Source organism: Mus caroli, unplaced genomic scaffold, assembly GCF_978045245.1.
Source record: "Mus caroli unplaced genomic scaffold, Mus_caroli_1 scaffold_11, whole genome shotgun sequence".
In the NCBI taxonomy this organism is placed as follows: domain Eukaryota; kingdom Metazoa; phylum Chordata; class Mammalia; order Rodentia; family Muridae; genus Mus; species Mus caroli.
Window position 1 is genome coordinate 88,901,228 of NW_028227266.1, and position 16,608 is coordinate 88,917,835.

At 45.6% G+C, this 16,608-nt stretch overlaps 1 protein-coding gene across 1 annotated transcript in view; it reads left to right on the forward strand.

Annotated features, from left to right (window-relative positions):
* Positions 1 to 15,115, forward strand: part of Rasgrf1 (Ras protein specific guanine nucleotide releasing factor 1) — a 114,269-nt gene extending 99,154 nt beyond the window's left edge. Inside the window, exons 23-27 of the mRNA XM_085827879.1 lie at positions 987 to 1,184; positions 5,287 to 5,366; positions 8,550 to 8,667; positions 9,573 to 9,641; positions 14,818 to 15,115. Coding sequence (XP_085684005.1) covers positions 987 to 1,184; positions 5,287 to 5,366; positions 8,550 to 8,667; positions 9,573 to 9,641; positions 14,818 to 14,910 — 558 coding nt within the window. The 3' untranslated portion in view covers positions 14,911 to 15,115. The remainder of the gene's footprint in view (positions 1 to 986; positions 1,185 to 5,286; positions 5,367 to 8,549; positions 8,668 to 9,572; positions 9,642 to 14,817) is intronic.
* Positions 15,116 to 16,608: the final 1,493 nt, after the last annotated feature.

Below are 16,608 nucleotides of genomic sequence, written 5' to 3' on the forward strand. Positions count from 1 at the left end.
AGGGATGCAGATGTTTCCCGATTCCCCAGCTCCTTGCAATTCTAGTTTCCTGATGTTTGGGCCCCAGCTTCCCGCCCCCTTAGCCACTCCAGTTGTAACTCACACATAATTTATAAGTATGAATGTGATTGTTGGCAGGGTGCAGGATTCCAAGGAAGTCCAGCCTACTGCATATGTAAGACCAAGTATGTGTCCTATTCCAGAAGGGAACATGGTGGGAGTTCACTCAGAATCAGGCTTGTCACACGTGTTTATTCTTCCACATGAATTTTAGAGTCACTCTATCAGTTCCAAAGCAATTTTCACTGGATGTTTAACTGTTTTACATTGGACTCATAGGTTAGTTATGAAAGAATGGTTCTTAATCAAGCATTTTACGTCCTCCAATAACTTTTTTTCTCCCATGAAACATCCTATGTGGTTCTCATTAACTTAAATTTCAAGGTAATTCATAGATCTCTTGTTATTTGGGTGGCAAAAATCTTTGTCACTATTTTTTGCTTATTTTTTAAATCTTATATTATTGAGGTAAGGTCTTACTATGTAGCTCAGGCTGGCCTCAAATTTGACATCCTCCTGCCTCGCCCTCTTAAGTACTGGGATTGCTACCATCCTCAGCTTCACTGTGTTTTTTCATTGAGCATCACTAATTTATAGGGCAATGTCTCCTTTTTTTTAAATTTTTATTAGGTATTTTCCTCATTTACATTTCCAATGCTATCCCAAAAGTCCCCCATACCCACCCACTCCCACTTTTTGGCCCTGGTGTTCCCCTATACTGGGGCATATAAAGTTTGCAAGTCCAATGAGCCTCTCTTTCCAGTGATGGCCGGCTAGACCATCCTTTTTATATTAAGCATCTGATAGTTTTCCGGTTCGTCGTTTGGGGATTTTTAACAAGAAATTGTGTCTGTAAATAATGATTCGTTATCTTTACAATATTTATTCCTCATACTTTTTCCCTATCTTATTGCATTGGCTTAAAGGTCAGTAACTTCATTGCTTCAGAAATTATCCGATACGAGGACATCAGCGCAAGGGCAAGCGCCATCGAGAAGTGGGTGGCTGTGGCCGACATATGTCGCTGCCTGCACAACTACAATGCTGTGCTGGAGATCACCTCCTCCATCAACCGCAGCGCCATCTTCCGTCTCAAAAAGACATGGCTCAAAGTTTCTAAGCAGGTGCGACAGAAAGCTGGCACTGCTGCCAGAGGGACCTGGGCTGGGGTTGGGAGCAGGGAAACCAGAATTAGCAGGTGTGAACAAAGGACTGAGTAGAGGGTTCAGATTTCCAGGAAAACAGTGTCAGTTAAGACCAGATATCTAACCCACAGATGTGGCAGTGGACCTGTGAAACTTCAGTTCCTACTTGGGCAGTTAGTTAAGATCCCAAAGTGGGAGCCATAAGGCAGCAATTATTGGTACCAATACATCTTCAATACAAGAGGTGTAACTTCCTAAGGCTCCCAGTCAAAATTTGAAGAGTAGCTAAGATATTCCCTTCTAAGACTCCAATATCACCAGCCATCCAGATAACTGTAATCTACTGGATAATTGGTAATTTTAAATCTAAATTGATCTCTTTTTATACAGAGCATGATTCTGAAAAAGCATTAAGGCGGATCTTCTTAGGCAATAAAGTTCTGTGCACAGGGTCGTGAGGGGTAGCTCCTAAGGAGAAGTCTCTTTAACAAAGCACACTATGAGGCACTTCAGCACTTCCTTGGTGAACTTGGTGGGTGCCCCAACCCTGGTTCACATGTCTGCAAGAGAATAGACAAGCACCACCAGGGATAAGTAAGCCTCAAAAGACGTCTATAAGGTGACAGTGGCATCTGCAGTCTTTTAGCTGAGAGAGCCTCTATAGGCCTCTAGATTTACAATCTATATCCCCTTCATTTTCCCTTTATTGCCTGTTTCTTGTTATCTTCCTTGAGCCAGCAGCGGTTGTGATCTTACCCCTAGTAGCACTCATCTGCTCCATAAACCTTCCTACTTAGATAAGCATCCGAACCAGGAAAGCTTTGTCATGTGCCTGTCTTCTGTCCTTCCCTGCTTTGTAGGCACTCTAGCCCCTGATCACAACCGAGCTACAGTTCAGTTCTATAGGACCACCCCTTTACATCTCAGTGAGGCTGGGCTCTTCCTCATTGGCACACTTGATGCCCAGATCAGAGTTAGAGCCATGAAAGATATCTTTATTGTTAATAAATCCATGAAAGAATCAAAGCTGGGGACTTCAGGGACAAGTGGCCACACAGGCACAGGCTATCATAAACTGAAATCAGGGGTTGAACAAAACCCTGAAGAAGCCCCAAGTCTTCTGAGTCAGTATGGCTTGTCAGGGATTAGCCTGTGTCATAGGGAGCCTATTCCAGTTCAATATCTTACTCCTTCCTCCCTGTGCTGTTGGATTATGGCACCTTTTCTAGGGATCCCCTAGACTGGGCTTCACTTCCTGCCCCACGAGACTCTTCCTAGAATGCACATGCTGTATTTCTTGGCTATATTTCCTCAGCATTACCATCCTCATGGAGTCAAGGGGTATGGGGACCATGGCCATTCTGAAATTATCCATTCTCTTCCACAAGAGTTTAATTCAAGAGCAGTTAGTGGTCAGTGTATGTAGCCTGGCCTGCATTCTAGAGCATCGTTCAGAAACAGGAGCCAGAAGTCCTGGTCTAATAAAAGTAAAGGTACCTCTGGAAGTACATGCAGGCCTCAACTTTTGCTGGCTGGCTTCTCGGGACTTTCTGTTGATGCAGTAGTTATGCACCTACACTGTGCTTGGCTCTGATGGCTTCTGGAAGGCCGTGTGCATGGCCCTACCAACAAAAGACAGGTTCACTATCTCTCTGCAGGTAGCCTGTGGACTCTTGTGACCCACCAAGATGGTCACATTTCCTAAAGACCCTGAAACAAGTCTCGTTTTTATCACTTTCTTCAGTATGTCAGTCTAATTCAATAAAGCATGATGCCAAATGCAGACCAGGCCTACAGGAAGGTCAAATGTGCTTTGAAATTTTGTGTTTCTCCTTTCTGTTCTCAGTTCCCTTCCCCGTCATCTTTCATACATCTCCCTTGAGGAGGTATCTAATGTGACTCCATGGGATAGCAAGAATACATGCTGCACCTGTGGTTCCTTACCTAAGGGAAGCAGAATCTGTAGGGACAAAAGCCAGTCTTAAGCTCCCTATATACCTTAGCCTCTTTGGGAGAAGATATTCTTCATCACTGATGTCTTCGATTTGATAAGCAGAAAAACAAGATATTTTGGAGGCCACAGAAGTGTCTTCCTTCTTGACCATGTTCCTGACGTAGACTCTTTGCTTGTTCCTTGATTGCAGTAATGTATCCAGAGCTTCTACCTTTTGTGCACACTGATGTCCAGAGACCCTCAAGACCCAGGGGCCTACCACCCCAGGGAGCATTAGAAAGTGGGAGCTCTAGGTCTAATCTAAGCACATCATGTGCTTAGGAACACAATAATAAAGCTCTAAGGCCTTCCAATCTCTATCCTGGATAGAGTACAGCAGCCCAAAGACAGTCTCCATGTACACAATAGGCATGAGGCTGTTGAAACAAATTGTGTCCTGCTCAGAGCCATAGATGGTTCCTACACAGAAGTAGCCTACATAAGGCCAATGAGATAGCTTGGTGGGTAAAGTGGTTCGTGTGTAAGCTTTGTGACCTGAGTTCAATCTACAGAGCTTATGGAAGAAGGAGGACTCCTGAGGCATGTCTTTCAATCTTTACATACATTCACAAGTCACACACACACACACATACACAAACACACACACACTAAAAAATAGCCTGTATGCATGTTCATTGCTTCAAAGTATCCATCTTCCAAAACCTACCGTATCCACCCTAGTATTACCCTTAGGAAATATCTAAGGAATGGGGATTTGCTCTTGTGCATGCTGAGGGTGGGTGACAGAGACTGAGAAAGTCCCATATCTCTTGCTAAATCCCCATATCTGACCTGAATCCATCTGGGTCATTTCTCTGCACATGTGTGGACAAGGAGAGGAGAGGGTACCTTCATAGGAAGAGTTGGTATGGACAGTCACCAAGACCCTGGCAGAGATTAGCCTACGAATTACAAGGTGCTGAAAGCTGGTTTTAAAGAAAACTCAGTCACGTGCTTTAACTTAGTGTAGATTCTGTTCTGGAGCCGCATGTCTGTCATTGGATCTGAATGTGTTTGTGCTTTGAGCAGGGCCAGTCTAAACACCGAAGCTCCCACTCTTTCTAGCGAAGGAGCCAAACCAGTCAACATCTCTGTCCTGTCTTCCCCCTCAAAGGGCACACGCTGAGCATCCATCAGCATGGATGTCCATACTGCCATGTTCTGTGACTGCACACACTGTAGCCTGTGACTTGGTCCATCTGGGGATGATCAGTACTCCTGGTCTTGTGATGCATGGCCATCCTCGGCATGGTTTCTCAGCTACATTCTGGAGTTTGTGGGCCAGATCTGGAGAGGAAATGTAATCCCTTCCTCCCTTTTATAACTAAGGGAAGTGAGTACTTCAAAGAGACATCCCATAGAGCACGTAGGGAAGCGAGCACAGAGACAGTAAGGGCACTCTCCTGGGAATGCAGCTGTTCTCGCCAGACAACCCCAGCAGCTTACCCTCTGCCCATCTCATTTGTAGCCCAGGCCTAGATGATCATTTTACAGACTCTTTGCGAAGCATGTCACCCTTTCCACCCAAGCCTTTCCTTCTTGGATGATCCATTCCTCTGTCAACCTTTTTCTCAATTCTTGACCATGGATGGCATTCCTGGCCCACCAGAATAAAGGTGTGAAAAATTGTCAGATCCATTCTGTCCAGCTTGTGGAAATGTCCTAAAGGCTGGCATATACCTCTGTGGCAAGGCATTTACACTGTATGTATGTCAGAAGCCCCAGATTCAGTTCCCAGCACTGAAAACAAAAACAAAAACTCATGACCGTGAAAATTCTTATTAGTTATTTCCTGCTCTAAATGCATATGCCCTTCACCAAGTCCTTCCAGATCACCAGTTCTAAGAATCTCACCAGTTTCCAGGGTCACTTTGGTGTTCTGGGAAATATATGTGAAGAAAGGTGTTTATGACAGAGACTGAGCCTAACTCTTAAGGAGATCAGTGATGAGGTTGCCAGGCACAGAAAGTCTTCAAATGCAAATGTGGCCTGGAGCCCCAAGATCAGCTTTTTAGATGATGGGCTAAAGCCGGGGCTTGGGACCTGGGTGTGTGTTGAATGTTACTAAATGCTTCTGATTCCTTCCAGACGAAATCTTTGCTTGACAAGCTCCAAAAGCTTGTGTCATCGGATGGCAGATTTAAGAACCTCAGAGAGGCTTTGAGAAAGTAAGTGCTGTGTCTTCATTGTTGTGTTTAAAATGGTAGCCCACGTTCCAAAGGCGTCTTCATGCAACAACGGGTCCACGCAGGAGTTCTGCCTGTCCCTCTGCCTACTCATAAGACCTATAGACTCTCCAGACCCCAGCAGTTGATCACCTTTGCCATCCATTACCTACCAGAGAAATGCCAGAGCAACTGTCCGTGGTTGATCATAGAGTTGGGGCCAGATTTCTTGATTCTTGAATGCAATTTTCCATTTTAGTAACTCTAATAAGCAATATGTAAGTCAGTTTATTTAAGGCTGCTGTTTCTTGTTCGTATGAAGAAATTCTCATCAGAACAAGTGCATACATTACTAACAGTTGCATCTTAGAATCAAAGAAAGGCAGTTTTACCAAGAGTTGATAATTTTATCATCCCTTTTGCAGGGCACCTCCCTGACCATTACCATTGAACCCCCATAGACACTTCCTGGGATATGGGTTTCCCAACTCCAGGACTGTTGTCATTTGGACCAGGATGGTTCTGTGTTCAAGAGTTTCCTGGCACATGGTGGGATTTGTAGGCACGCCCTGGCCTTGCTACATGGGATGTTAATAACACCTCTCCACTTAGGACGACCAGAAACATCTCCAGACATTGTGAACCCTAACCCTAAGATACCTCACTCCATCCTATCTTCTTAAACAAAAGATGAGGAGCACATGCCAAGGTCATGTGGCCATGGCATTAGAGCCTGGATTTGGCCTGTGCTGGTCTCTAAGACCAGTACTCTGCAGTCTGCCTTGGGTACTGTCACATGTGGTTCAGGTACCTCTGACAAGAAAGCCACAACTTGGCTCACTTTAGCCACATACTCAAGAGATGTGGGCTCTGAAAAGACAAAGCTCTGCTTTTATTACTCCCAAGAGATGGTTTCTTCAGGCGTCGATTCTAGGTTCCACCCTCATTTGTCCCAGTCTCGCTCCTGGATGCTGGACCTTGGAGATGCTGGGCCCCTCTAACTTCCAGGAATACTCTCTTCCCTTCCATAAGGGATCTCTTGACCAGAGCAAGTAAGAGCGCATTGGCCTGAGACAGCCAACAACTCCAGCTCTTGACATTGGCTGGAATGCCTTGCTCACTCTTTCTTCTCAGGCAGCCTCACCTGCCTCCTTTTCTTGCTTCCTTTCTGCCCTACCTCTTATCCATCCTTCACTAGCTCAGTGTGCCATTGCCTTGACCATTTCAACTTTGTTTATGTCCTCAGACAGATGTTGAACCCATCTGTGCTATCCGGCCGTCTCTCCTCCGCCCGGGCTCCCTGGAGCCCTTGTGGACTGTGCTTATACGAAGCTGCCCCTGTGCATTCACCAACTGTCCGTCTGCCTCTGGGCGTTGCTCCATCTGCCTCCTTCACACGGCTTCCTCATCCACTGCAACCACTACTGCTACCTAACTGTCTCCGTGGCTCCCATTCTGTCTGACCCTCTCCTGACTGTCTTCCCTTTCAGGTCACCTGTATGCCTGTGTAAGTGCCTCCCCTAGAACCCTCTGCTGCCTGTGGCACAGGGCAGAGTGCTCAGGGGTTTTCTGGGAACCAAGGTCTTTATGTAAGGCAGATCTGCCCTGTGAAGATGGAGAGCAAACCATGTCCAGTGATGTTGGGGAGTTTGTTTCACCAGGAAAGGAACAAAAAGCAGAAGATAATTACCTGACAACAGTCTTCAGGCAGAAATGGTGACCCACCCAAAGAGTCTTGTAGTGACTCTCCCATGTGGGTCCCCACCCCATTCATAAGTCCCTGGAATCTTATTCAGCATGTTGTCACTGGGTTCTTACTCTGGACACTCCTCATCTTACCGGTCTTAGTGATTTCCATTAAAAATTTCAGGCAGGATTTATAGTGCAGTATAGAAGACATATACAGACCTATAGAGTTCATTATAGAGTTTATGATATATGCCAAAGGAGAATGAACAAGAAGGGGACCACTGCGGTGACCCACATGCTTAGGTAGGCATCGCACTCTAAAAGATCTCTGGAACAGCTTCCTAAAAAAGCATTTCCCTGTCCAAGTGATTGACAGGTCCATTTGGATTAACTCGTAACAGTGGGACAATGCTGTATCTTACTAGATAGTTATCTATTAATGACCTCCTAGGCAGTTCAGAATGTCATATCTTAGGCCAGGAATATAGTTTAGTTGGTAGAGTGTTTACTTAGTTCTCTGAGTTTGATCCCCAGTACCAAACAAATCAGAATCCATAATCAGGACAGCCAGGGCTAGGTAGAGAGATCCAGTGGCAAAAACAACAACAACAAATCAGATGGGATGGTACTCGCTTTTAGTTCCAGCACAGGGGAGATGGAGACAGGTTCAAGGTCTGTACCTCCCATTTCCCCACCATGGCGAGATTTTCAAGCAGCCAGAGGAACAATTCCTCTGGCATCTCTCTGTGCTGAGCTGTGGTGCATTATCTCAGGAGTCCCCCAAAGTTGCTGAAGGGCGGAGGGTAGCAGCTGCTCACTCCATCATCAACCCCATTATTCCTTTCCCCCCTGAACCCTTCCAAGGTACCAGAAAGCTGCCATGGTCCACAGACATGAGCCCATGCTCAGAGCTACACATCAGAGGCCTGGTCCGTCGCACCAGAGTCTCAATCTCTTATAACTACAGACCCTGAGACTCACCCACCCTTTCCAGAAGACACTTCCAGGAAAATGGTCAGAGGGCCAGGGTTTTCTGCTCTGGCCCTCAAACCTAGGTGACAAGAAGACAGGTCTTGGGAACGCCGCACTGAGTGACTGCTGGAACTTGGGCATGGGTGGCACGGCCTCCCCAGAGGTGACTGAACACAATAACAGTGGGAAAACTGTGAACCAGGAGGTAGCTGGGAACAGCTGGGGGAGTCCACTGCGCATATGCCAGAGAAGTAAAGAAAGGCATTTGGGGGTCATAGAGGGAGGAGATTGAAATAAGACCCCTTCTCCTAGCCTGCGCGTGAGGGCCCAGGCAGCTTCATACCATCTATCCCACCTTCCAGCCTGGCTGGGGGTCTATCAAGGCCTGTGTGCGCCCTGTGATTCTTCATAACTATAAACCCCTTTGCCTCTAGCCAGGCAAGATCTGCATGCAGAGTGCTCTGCTCTCAGCAGAAGTTCCTTTCCTTAAGTAAAAAACTTTTGTGGATGCCATTTCTTTCCAAGTTGCGATCCACCCTGTGTCCCTTACCTGGGGATGTATCTCACCGACTTGGTGTTCATCGAGGAGGGGACACCCAATTACACAGAGGACGGCCTGGTCAACTTCTCCAAGATGAGAATGGTAAGTCTCGCTGGGCGAATGGGGGCACTACTCACTCCAGACTGAACTACCCTTTCTCTGCCCCAGCACAGCCTGTGCCTGGCTTAAGGCCTCCAGTAAAAACCATGGCTGACGATCATGTCCTTAGCCCTGTGTTTCCTGCCTTTCCCACTTCAGCCCAGTCCCCCTTCCTTACAGGGGAGGATGGGTGAGGTCAAGATACCCCACCTATGTACAAAGAAGAGCTGGGTCTGACCTCAAAGCCCACCTCACCTTCACATCTTCATTGGCCACAGAAATGCTTGTTTTGTGTAACTACAGAAAAATCACCCTGCAGCAACACCACCCAAGAAAGCAAGTTTCAAATCTCTTCTAATAGATCCATGCCATGAAGGTGAGGGGATCTAAGGAGACCTATCTGAGCAGGCACAGGACTCCTAGCTGTCCATGTCTCTCACTCACCCCAGCCAAAGAGGCTCTATTTGCACCCATTAGGTAAAATGTGCTTGCCCATTTAAAAAAGGGTATCTTTCAAACGCAAACGAGGAGCTCCATCTTGGTGATGGAGGGAAGCCCTTATGCTTTGCATCTTGCCGTGCACACATTAGACACCCACACGTCTGGCACCCACTCTGATTGGCAGCCTGACATTTGGTTGTAGTGGTGCTGGGAAATCTGCAGCCCTGGCTAAGGGACTTCTCTTTAAAACACACACACACACACACACACACACACACACTAGCACAGCTATCCCCCACACAGACAGATTTCACCTCGGAAACAGGTGGCTGGTGTAAAGAAAGCAGCCAGCAGAGTTTTCCAGGAGTCAGTGTGACTTCAGAGATAGCTAGCTACCAATGACCCTTTCCAGCCACAAGGCAACACAAGAGAACAGACTGTTCTAAAACCCCTCCTCCTTCCTGCAGATCTCCCATATTATCCGTGAGATTCGCCAGTTTCAGCAGACTACCTACAAAATCGAGCCCCAGCCAAAGGTAAGAGGTCTCTCCATCCCTTCACAGTGGTGCTGTCTGCATAGGCTTCTGCCTTCTCCCAAAGCATCTTCCCTCAACCCTTCAAGGATCCTAACACTCCAGCTTAAATATGCCATTTCCTTACAGAAGCCATACCTATTCCTGTTCCCTGGCCATTAAGCAAGTTGGTCCTTACTTGTAATGCTTGCCTGATTTCACTTCCCCTGAGTGGCTTAAAACAACATCTGCACTCCCACAAGGCTAGGGGTTGGCTCCGAACATCCCCTTTGGTTGGTTGGTTAGTTGTGCTTTTGCTTGTTTTTCAGTTTACAGGGTGTGCGTGCATGTGTGTGTATGTTCATATACACATGTACCACAGTGCCTATGGAAACAGGACTATTTGTAGGAGTCACTTTTCTCCCTCCATCATATAAATTCTAGGAATTAAATTTATATCACAAGGCTTGTTAGCAAGTACCTTTACCAGCCGGGTCAACTTGATCATGCTCCCTTTGTATGGTGCTGAAGCTCAAAACTAGGACTTTGCAAATGGAAGTCAGGAATCTGAGCCATATCCCCAATCCCAGACACTTCTCTTCTTGAAAAGCATTAATTATACTTCCACGTTGCAGAAGTCACAGGCTTTTTCCCAAAGACAAGAGTATGCTGCTTCTCAAGTCTATATCCGGGACAGATCATAAACACAGCATATTTTTTCTACGATGGTGTCACTTGCCATCCATGGCCCAACACCATTCTGTTTTCCCATATGTCTGGAGTCACTTCTTCCTGTGAGAGAGTGTCCTTATTCTTATTTAAAATGGCAGAGAAAGCCATTCCTCTCACTAATCCTTTATGTGGATGGACATCTAGCTCACTTTAGTCTTTCTCTGCTACTAACCAAACCCAAAGAACTATCTTGTGTTGGAGTTGGTGATGTTGGTGGTAGAGTACTTGCCTAGCATGCATAAAGCCCTGCCTTGGCATAAATCCAGGCATGGTGGCCTGGACCTATAATCCCAACACTTAAAAGGTGAAAGCAAAGGATCAGAAGTTCCAGGACATTCTTGGCTACATAGAAAATTTGAGGCCAGCCTGGACTACCTGAAACCCCATCTCAAAAAACAAAAAACAAAACAACAACAACAACAAAAAAAAAACCCATTGTTGGGTATGATGGAACATATCCTTAATCTCGGTACTGAGGAAGCAGAGGCCAGCCTGGTCTACAGAGTGAGTTTCAGGACAGCCATAGCTTCATAAAAGGAGACCCTGTCTCAAAAAAAAAATGACAACAAAAGTTAATTCTGTGCCATGTTCTGTTCTGCCATGTAGAAAAGATCTATGGAGAACTAACTGGGCCATTAGTATGTTGCTCTTCATTCATTCAATAGACACATTTATAGAAGGAGTACTGTGCTTCCAGCAGTATCTCAGGCCACGTAGTACAGTACACAAAATAGATAAGCACTTGTCTGCATGAGTTTGCACTCTGACAGGAAATAGATAAAAAAGTAAAACCACAGTAGTAATCAGTGGTAGAATGCTTGCTTAGCATGATTGAGGCCCTAGGGTTCAATCCAACCTAGTAGCGTAAAAAGAAAAAAAAAATCAATCACACACACACACACACACACACACACACACTATTACCAAGACCCACAAAGAGAGAACTGACCCTGACTCCCAAAAGTTGTCGTCTGATATCACATGCACACCGTGGCATATGAATGCCCCCCCACACACACACACACATACACACCACATATACACACATAATATCATGTGCTTATCAATACATATACACACATAATAATAATGTACAAGCACTCTAAGGACTGTATGGAGATTTAAAGGGCACTTGAAATATGAATATGACTTGTATATCAGATAAATACCATTGTCTGGCAGTTATGTGTCTTGACTGTCATAGAAATGCTCTATAAGATGACTCTTACACTCAGGGACATGGCTGAGGAAGTGTCATGGTGCTCAGGATGCCAGAGATGCTGAGAGTGTAGGCTTTGAGTTCAGTCTCCAGAACACACACACACACATGCACGGTCTAGCCCAAAAATGTATGTGGTCTCTCTGTTACTTTTATTGTTTTAAAAAATAGTGTCTCCCTAGGAAGCTATGCCTGGCCTGGAGCTCAATATGTAGTCCAGCTTGGCCTTGAACTCATAAAGATTGCCCTCACTCTGCCTCCCACCACATCTAGCAAGCTCCTGAGGGCTAGGATTAACTTCTAGCAAGCTAGGCAAGCACTCTACCACCTGACTTACATCCCTAGCCACACATCATTTAGCCTATGATAAAGAAGAATATTAAGGACTGAGGAGATGACCTAGCACAGTAGTTCTCAACCTGTGCATTGGAGCCTCTTTGGAGACAAACAACCCTTTCATGAGAGTCACCTAAGATCATCTGTCAACATAGATATTGGCATTACGATTTTTAACAGTAGCAACAAAAATAACTTATGGCTGGGATCACCACAACATGAGGAACTAAAGGGTCCCAGCACTAGGAAGATTGAGAACCACTTGCTGAACGAGTAAAACAATTTGCTATATAAGCATGAGGACCTGAGTTCAAATCCCCAAAGCCCATAAGATCTAGTCACGGTTCCTGTTCACCATGTATTCTTAAGCACCATGTTCCTATGACAAGATGGGAGTCTCTGACTCCTACGACTGGGAGTCAGAAACCCGAAAATCTCCAGACACTCAGACTGTCTTAGTTAGGCTTTTATTGCTGTGAAGAGACACCATGACCACAGTAATTCTAATAAAGGAAAACATTTAAATGGGACTGGCTTATGGTTTGGCTGTTTAGTCCATGGCAGGAAGCATGGTGGCATGCAGGCATACATAGTACTGGAGAAGCAGCTGAATGTTCTACATCTAGGTCCATAGGCAGAAGAGAGTGACAGCAATACACTGGACAAGCTTGCCCTTCTGAGACCTCAAGCCCACTTCCTACTGACACACCTCCTCCCACAAAGCCACACCTACTCCAAAGCCACACCTCCTAATAGTGCCACTCCCTATGGGCCTGTGGAGGCCATTTTTATTCAAACCACCACACAGGCCAACTAAGCTGTGCACTGCAAAGACCCAAAGAGGACAAGGATGGATGAAAAAGGTTGTCCTCTGACCTCTACATGCACATACCTACATTCATACACATACTCACTCAAACACACATACACACATATCATATACACAGAGAAACTAATAATATTAAGACATAACTATCCATTTAAATTTAGCAGCATTTGGAGGAACTGTGTTAGTGTCTCTCACACACTGTATCCGGAAACACTGTAGTAGTGAACATGGCTCCCTTGAAAGTCTCAGAAGTTATCCTCAAAACTTCAAGGTTCTCTTCTATCTCCTACCACCACTTTTAACCTTCTCCCAAGCTCTGATGTTCAGACCAAATAAACACCACTGCTCCTTCAAACCTCCCGAGTGACTCTGCAGGGATGGTTTTTCTACCAGTCTCCAGCTTAAGGAAAACATCTCCGGGAAATTGCACTCTGTGCTCACATGGGAAGGACTGGCCAGTCTGCTCTGGTTGCAGAGTACACTAATATATTCTAGAAGGATCCCCTTCCATGAAGCTCCTAGATAGAGCTAGGAGACTAGTTCATTTGATGAGGTCATAGTCACCCTGTCTTCACCCACAGGGCTGAGTGATGCCAGACAAAAGGTCATCTTCCTAGATATGCAGGGTGTGAGCCATTGATAAGACATAGGAATAATTTCATCTGTTACTGTCAATCAGCATCCAGCTGCTTCCGACCTTCATGGTGACAGAGTGAGTTCCCCAAGACAAAAGCAACAGGCCTTGGTTTCCCCTGAAGCAGCTATCATTAGACTTTCATGCACAGAATACAGGTGTCATTTCTTTTTCCTTCTTGCTCTTGGTTTCTGTGGAGGGAGAAAGGCATGCTTGCTTCCAAATTGACAAATACCTGAACCTTGGATCCAGAGGGTGCCTGTAAGGTCATAGCTCTGATCCCTCCTTAAATGAGCGGGAAATCAGCAAGGACTTAGAATCCGGAGTAAAGTAGACAGGCCTGAGCGAAGAAGACAACTGAATTTCCCAGAGTGACCATTCTCAATTTTTCATGCTAACATTTTGCCTCGGTCTCGGGCATGGGAGCCCACACAGGCCTTTCCCCAAGACAGTGCTTCCTGAGATGAGTCTCACAGTACTGTTTTATCCTACCGTGTGGGTAAACATGTCCACAGGACACTGGTAGGGAACTGTTCAGACTGAAATATTAAAAGAAATGTGAGCACCTGTCAACCCATCACTTAGATTCAACAATTGGTCTTTTCAAGGAGTTGTGTGCTTTGCTTAATCCCAAAAATATTTCCTCAAGTGATCACTTAAAAAAGAAGAAAGAAAATTAAAAAAGAAAGGAAAAGAAAAGCAGTCAAGGATCATTCCTACCACGTGTGCTTTATCACTATTAAGACTGTTTATTAGGAGACTGTAGGAGCTATGGATATAACTCAGTAGTTCCAACCGCAACAAAATACACACAAAATAAATCTTAAGACATAATTTTAAAAAAAGAAAAGTTATGCTGGCTGTGGTGGTGCACCCATTTAATCCTAGCACAAGGAAGGCAAAGGTAGGTAGATCTCTGTGAGTCCGAGGCCAGCCTGGTCTACAAAGTGAGTTCCAGGACAGCCAGGACTGTTACACGGAGAAACCCTGTTTTGAAAAATAGAAGGAGGAAGAGGAAGAAGAAGAAGGAGAGGAGGAAAAGGAGATGGGAAGAAAACTTGTATTAACACAGCCAAATATGGTGGTGCCAGCCCTTGGGGAGCTGAGGCAAAGGACCCTGTGTTCGAAACTAGAGTTCACCTTGTCACATAACAAGACCCCTTCAGGGAGTAGAGGAGGCCAAAATATTATAGCACGCACATGTGTGTCCTCAATCTACAAAATGGTTTGCTTCCACTAGGCATGGTGATGTACATCTGTAATCTCTACATTTGGCAGACTAGTACAGAGGGGTGGTCTCAAGTTCAAGGCTAACCTGGGCTACATAGTGAGTCCCAGGTCAGCCTTGGGCTATAGAATAAGACCCTGTCTCAAAGAAAAAAAAAAAAGATACCCCTTACCCACAGCCTGGGATTTCCCACAATTCTATTGTTCCTTCCTCTCATTTCAGGTAATTCAGTACTTACTGGATGAATCTTTCATGTTGGACGAAGAAAGCCTGTATGAGTCTTCGCTCCTAATTGAACCAAAACTCCCCACATGAGGCTGTTCTCCCCACCCACTGGCGCCGCAGCATAACACAAGCTGCCCCCCAGCTGCTTCTGTGAACACCTGCTTTACGATTATTGTATATAATCGTCGCGTGCCTCTGTACTTGTTCTCCAGCGTGTGCTTCCCCGAGAATATATTATCTCTTCTTGTCCCGTAAAACCGAAATACAAATGTCTGCACTCAAAATATAGATGTCTGCACTCTCAGACTCTGCCTCCCTTTCTGTGACGCCTGCCCCTTCCAACAACTCTGCTCCGTGTCAGCCCTCCCGGGCCCTCATCTCAATCAGAAAAGGAGACAGAACCAATATGACACAAATCTCAAACTCCAGTCCTGCTTCATCTCTCCCAGCCCAGGCCCCTGGTATGGCTCAGACTGCCCAGGCATCCTCCCCAGACTGTTCCATGTGGTCATTATAACCTGGTGGGGGAGGGGAAGGAGGGAGTGGGAGAGGAGGGAAAAGCCACACCTGCTGACAGTGATGCCAATTTCCAAAGTGGCTTCTTCAGCCAAAGTCGCAGCTCTCAACAGTCCCCATTTTTCTCCCAGTAAACCTGGCTGGAAAGGGGTCCTCTCTTCTGAGAACCATGCCCTGTGCACCAAATGCCACCCTTCTAGCACCGTGCTGCCCCTGATCTAGGATGAACACTGGACAGCATGAAAAGCAGACTCAGTAGAAGTGTCCCTAGAAGTTCTCTTGGAAAATGTCATCCAAACACCAAGTTGTGATGACCCTGGTTGACCTCTGCCCAGGCTCCACTGGAGGTCAGGAATGCAAAAATGTCACTTCTCCTCTTCCTGCTGCCTGCCAGTCACTACAAGCTTATGTTGAGATACCCCGAGTCTGTATACCTTGTGGTTCCATGACATAGAATTAGGAAATCAGTAACAGAGTGTGTTTATTGCATATACTTTAGTCTTGTCTAAATGCCTTCTAGCAGGAATATAATAAGGCAGTGCTTATTCTGTGAAGATTACCACGATTTTTTTTTTAGGTTTTCGAGACAGGGTTTCTCTGTATAGCCCTGGCTGTCCTGGAACTCACTTTGTAGACCAGACTGGCCTCGGACTCAGAAATCCGCCTGCCTCTGCCTCCCGAGTGCTGATTTTAAAGGCGTGCGCCACCACGCCTGGCTTTTACCATGATTTTTTTTAAAGATTTATTTATTTATTTTATGTATGTGAGTACACTTTAGCTGTACAGATGGTTGTGAGCCATCATGTGGTTGCTGGAAATTGAACTCAGGACCTCTGTTCACTCCAGCCCTGCCTGCTCAGGCCCACTCGAGTCCCAAGCTTTATTTATTGTTATATGTACATACATTGTAGCTGTCTTCAGACACACCAGAAGAGGACGTCTGATCTCATTATGGATGGTTGTGAGGCACCATGTCGTTGCTAGGATTTGAACTCAGGACCTTCAGAAGAGCAGTAGGTTCTCTTACCCACTGAGCTATATCTCATCTCTCTAGCCCCCCATGATTTTTTTTTACATTGTACAGTAGAGAAAATACAGGTTCACTCAGAAGTGTCCGGCATACTTACTATAGCAAACAGTGTTTGCTATGAGCAATACCTAGTGGCATGAGAATCCTATTTCAAGTCCCAAAATATTTCAACTTACAGCTTGTTTGGGAAAAAAATTTCCATTTTTGTAAAAAATATGTTTCCTGATTACCCCTTGCTAATA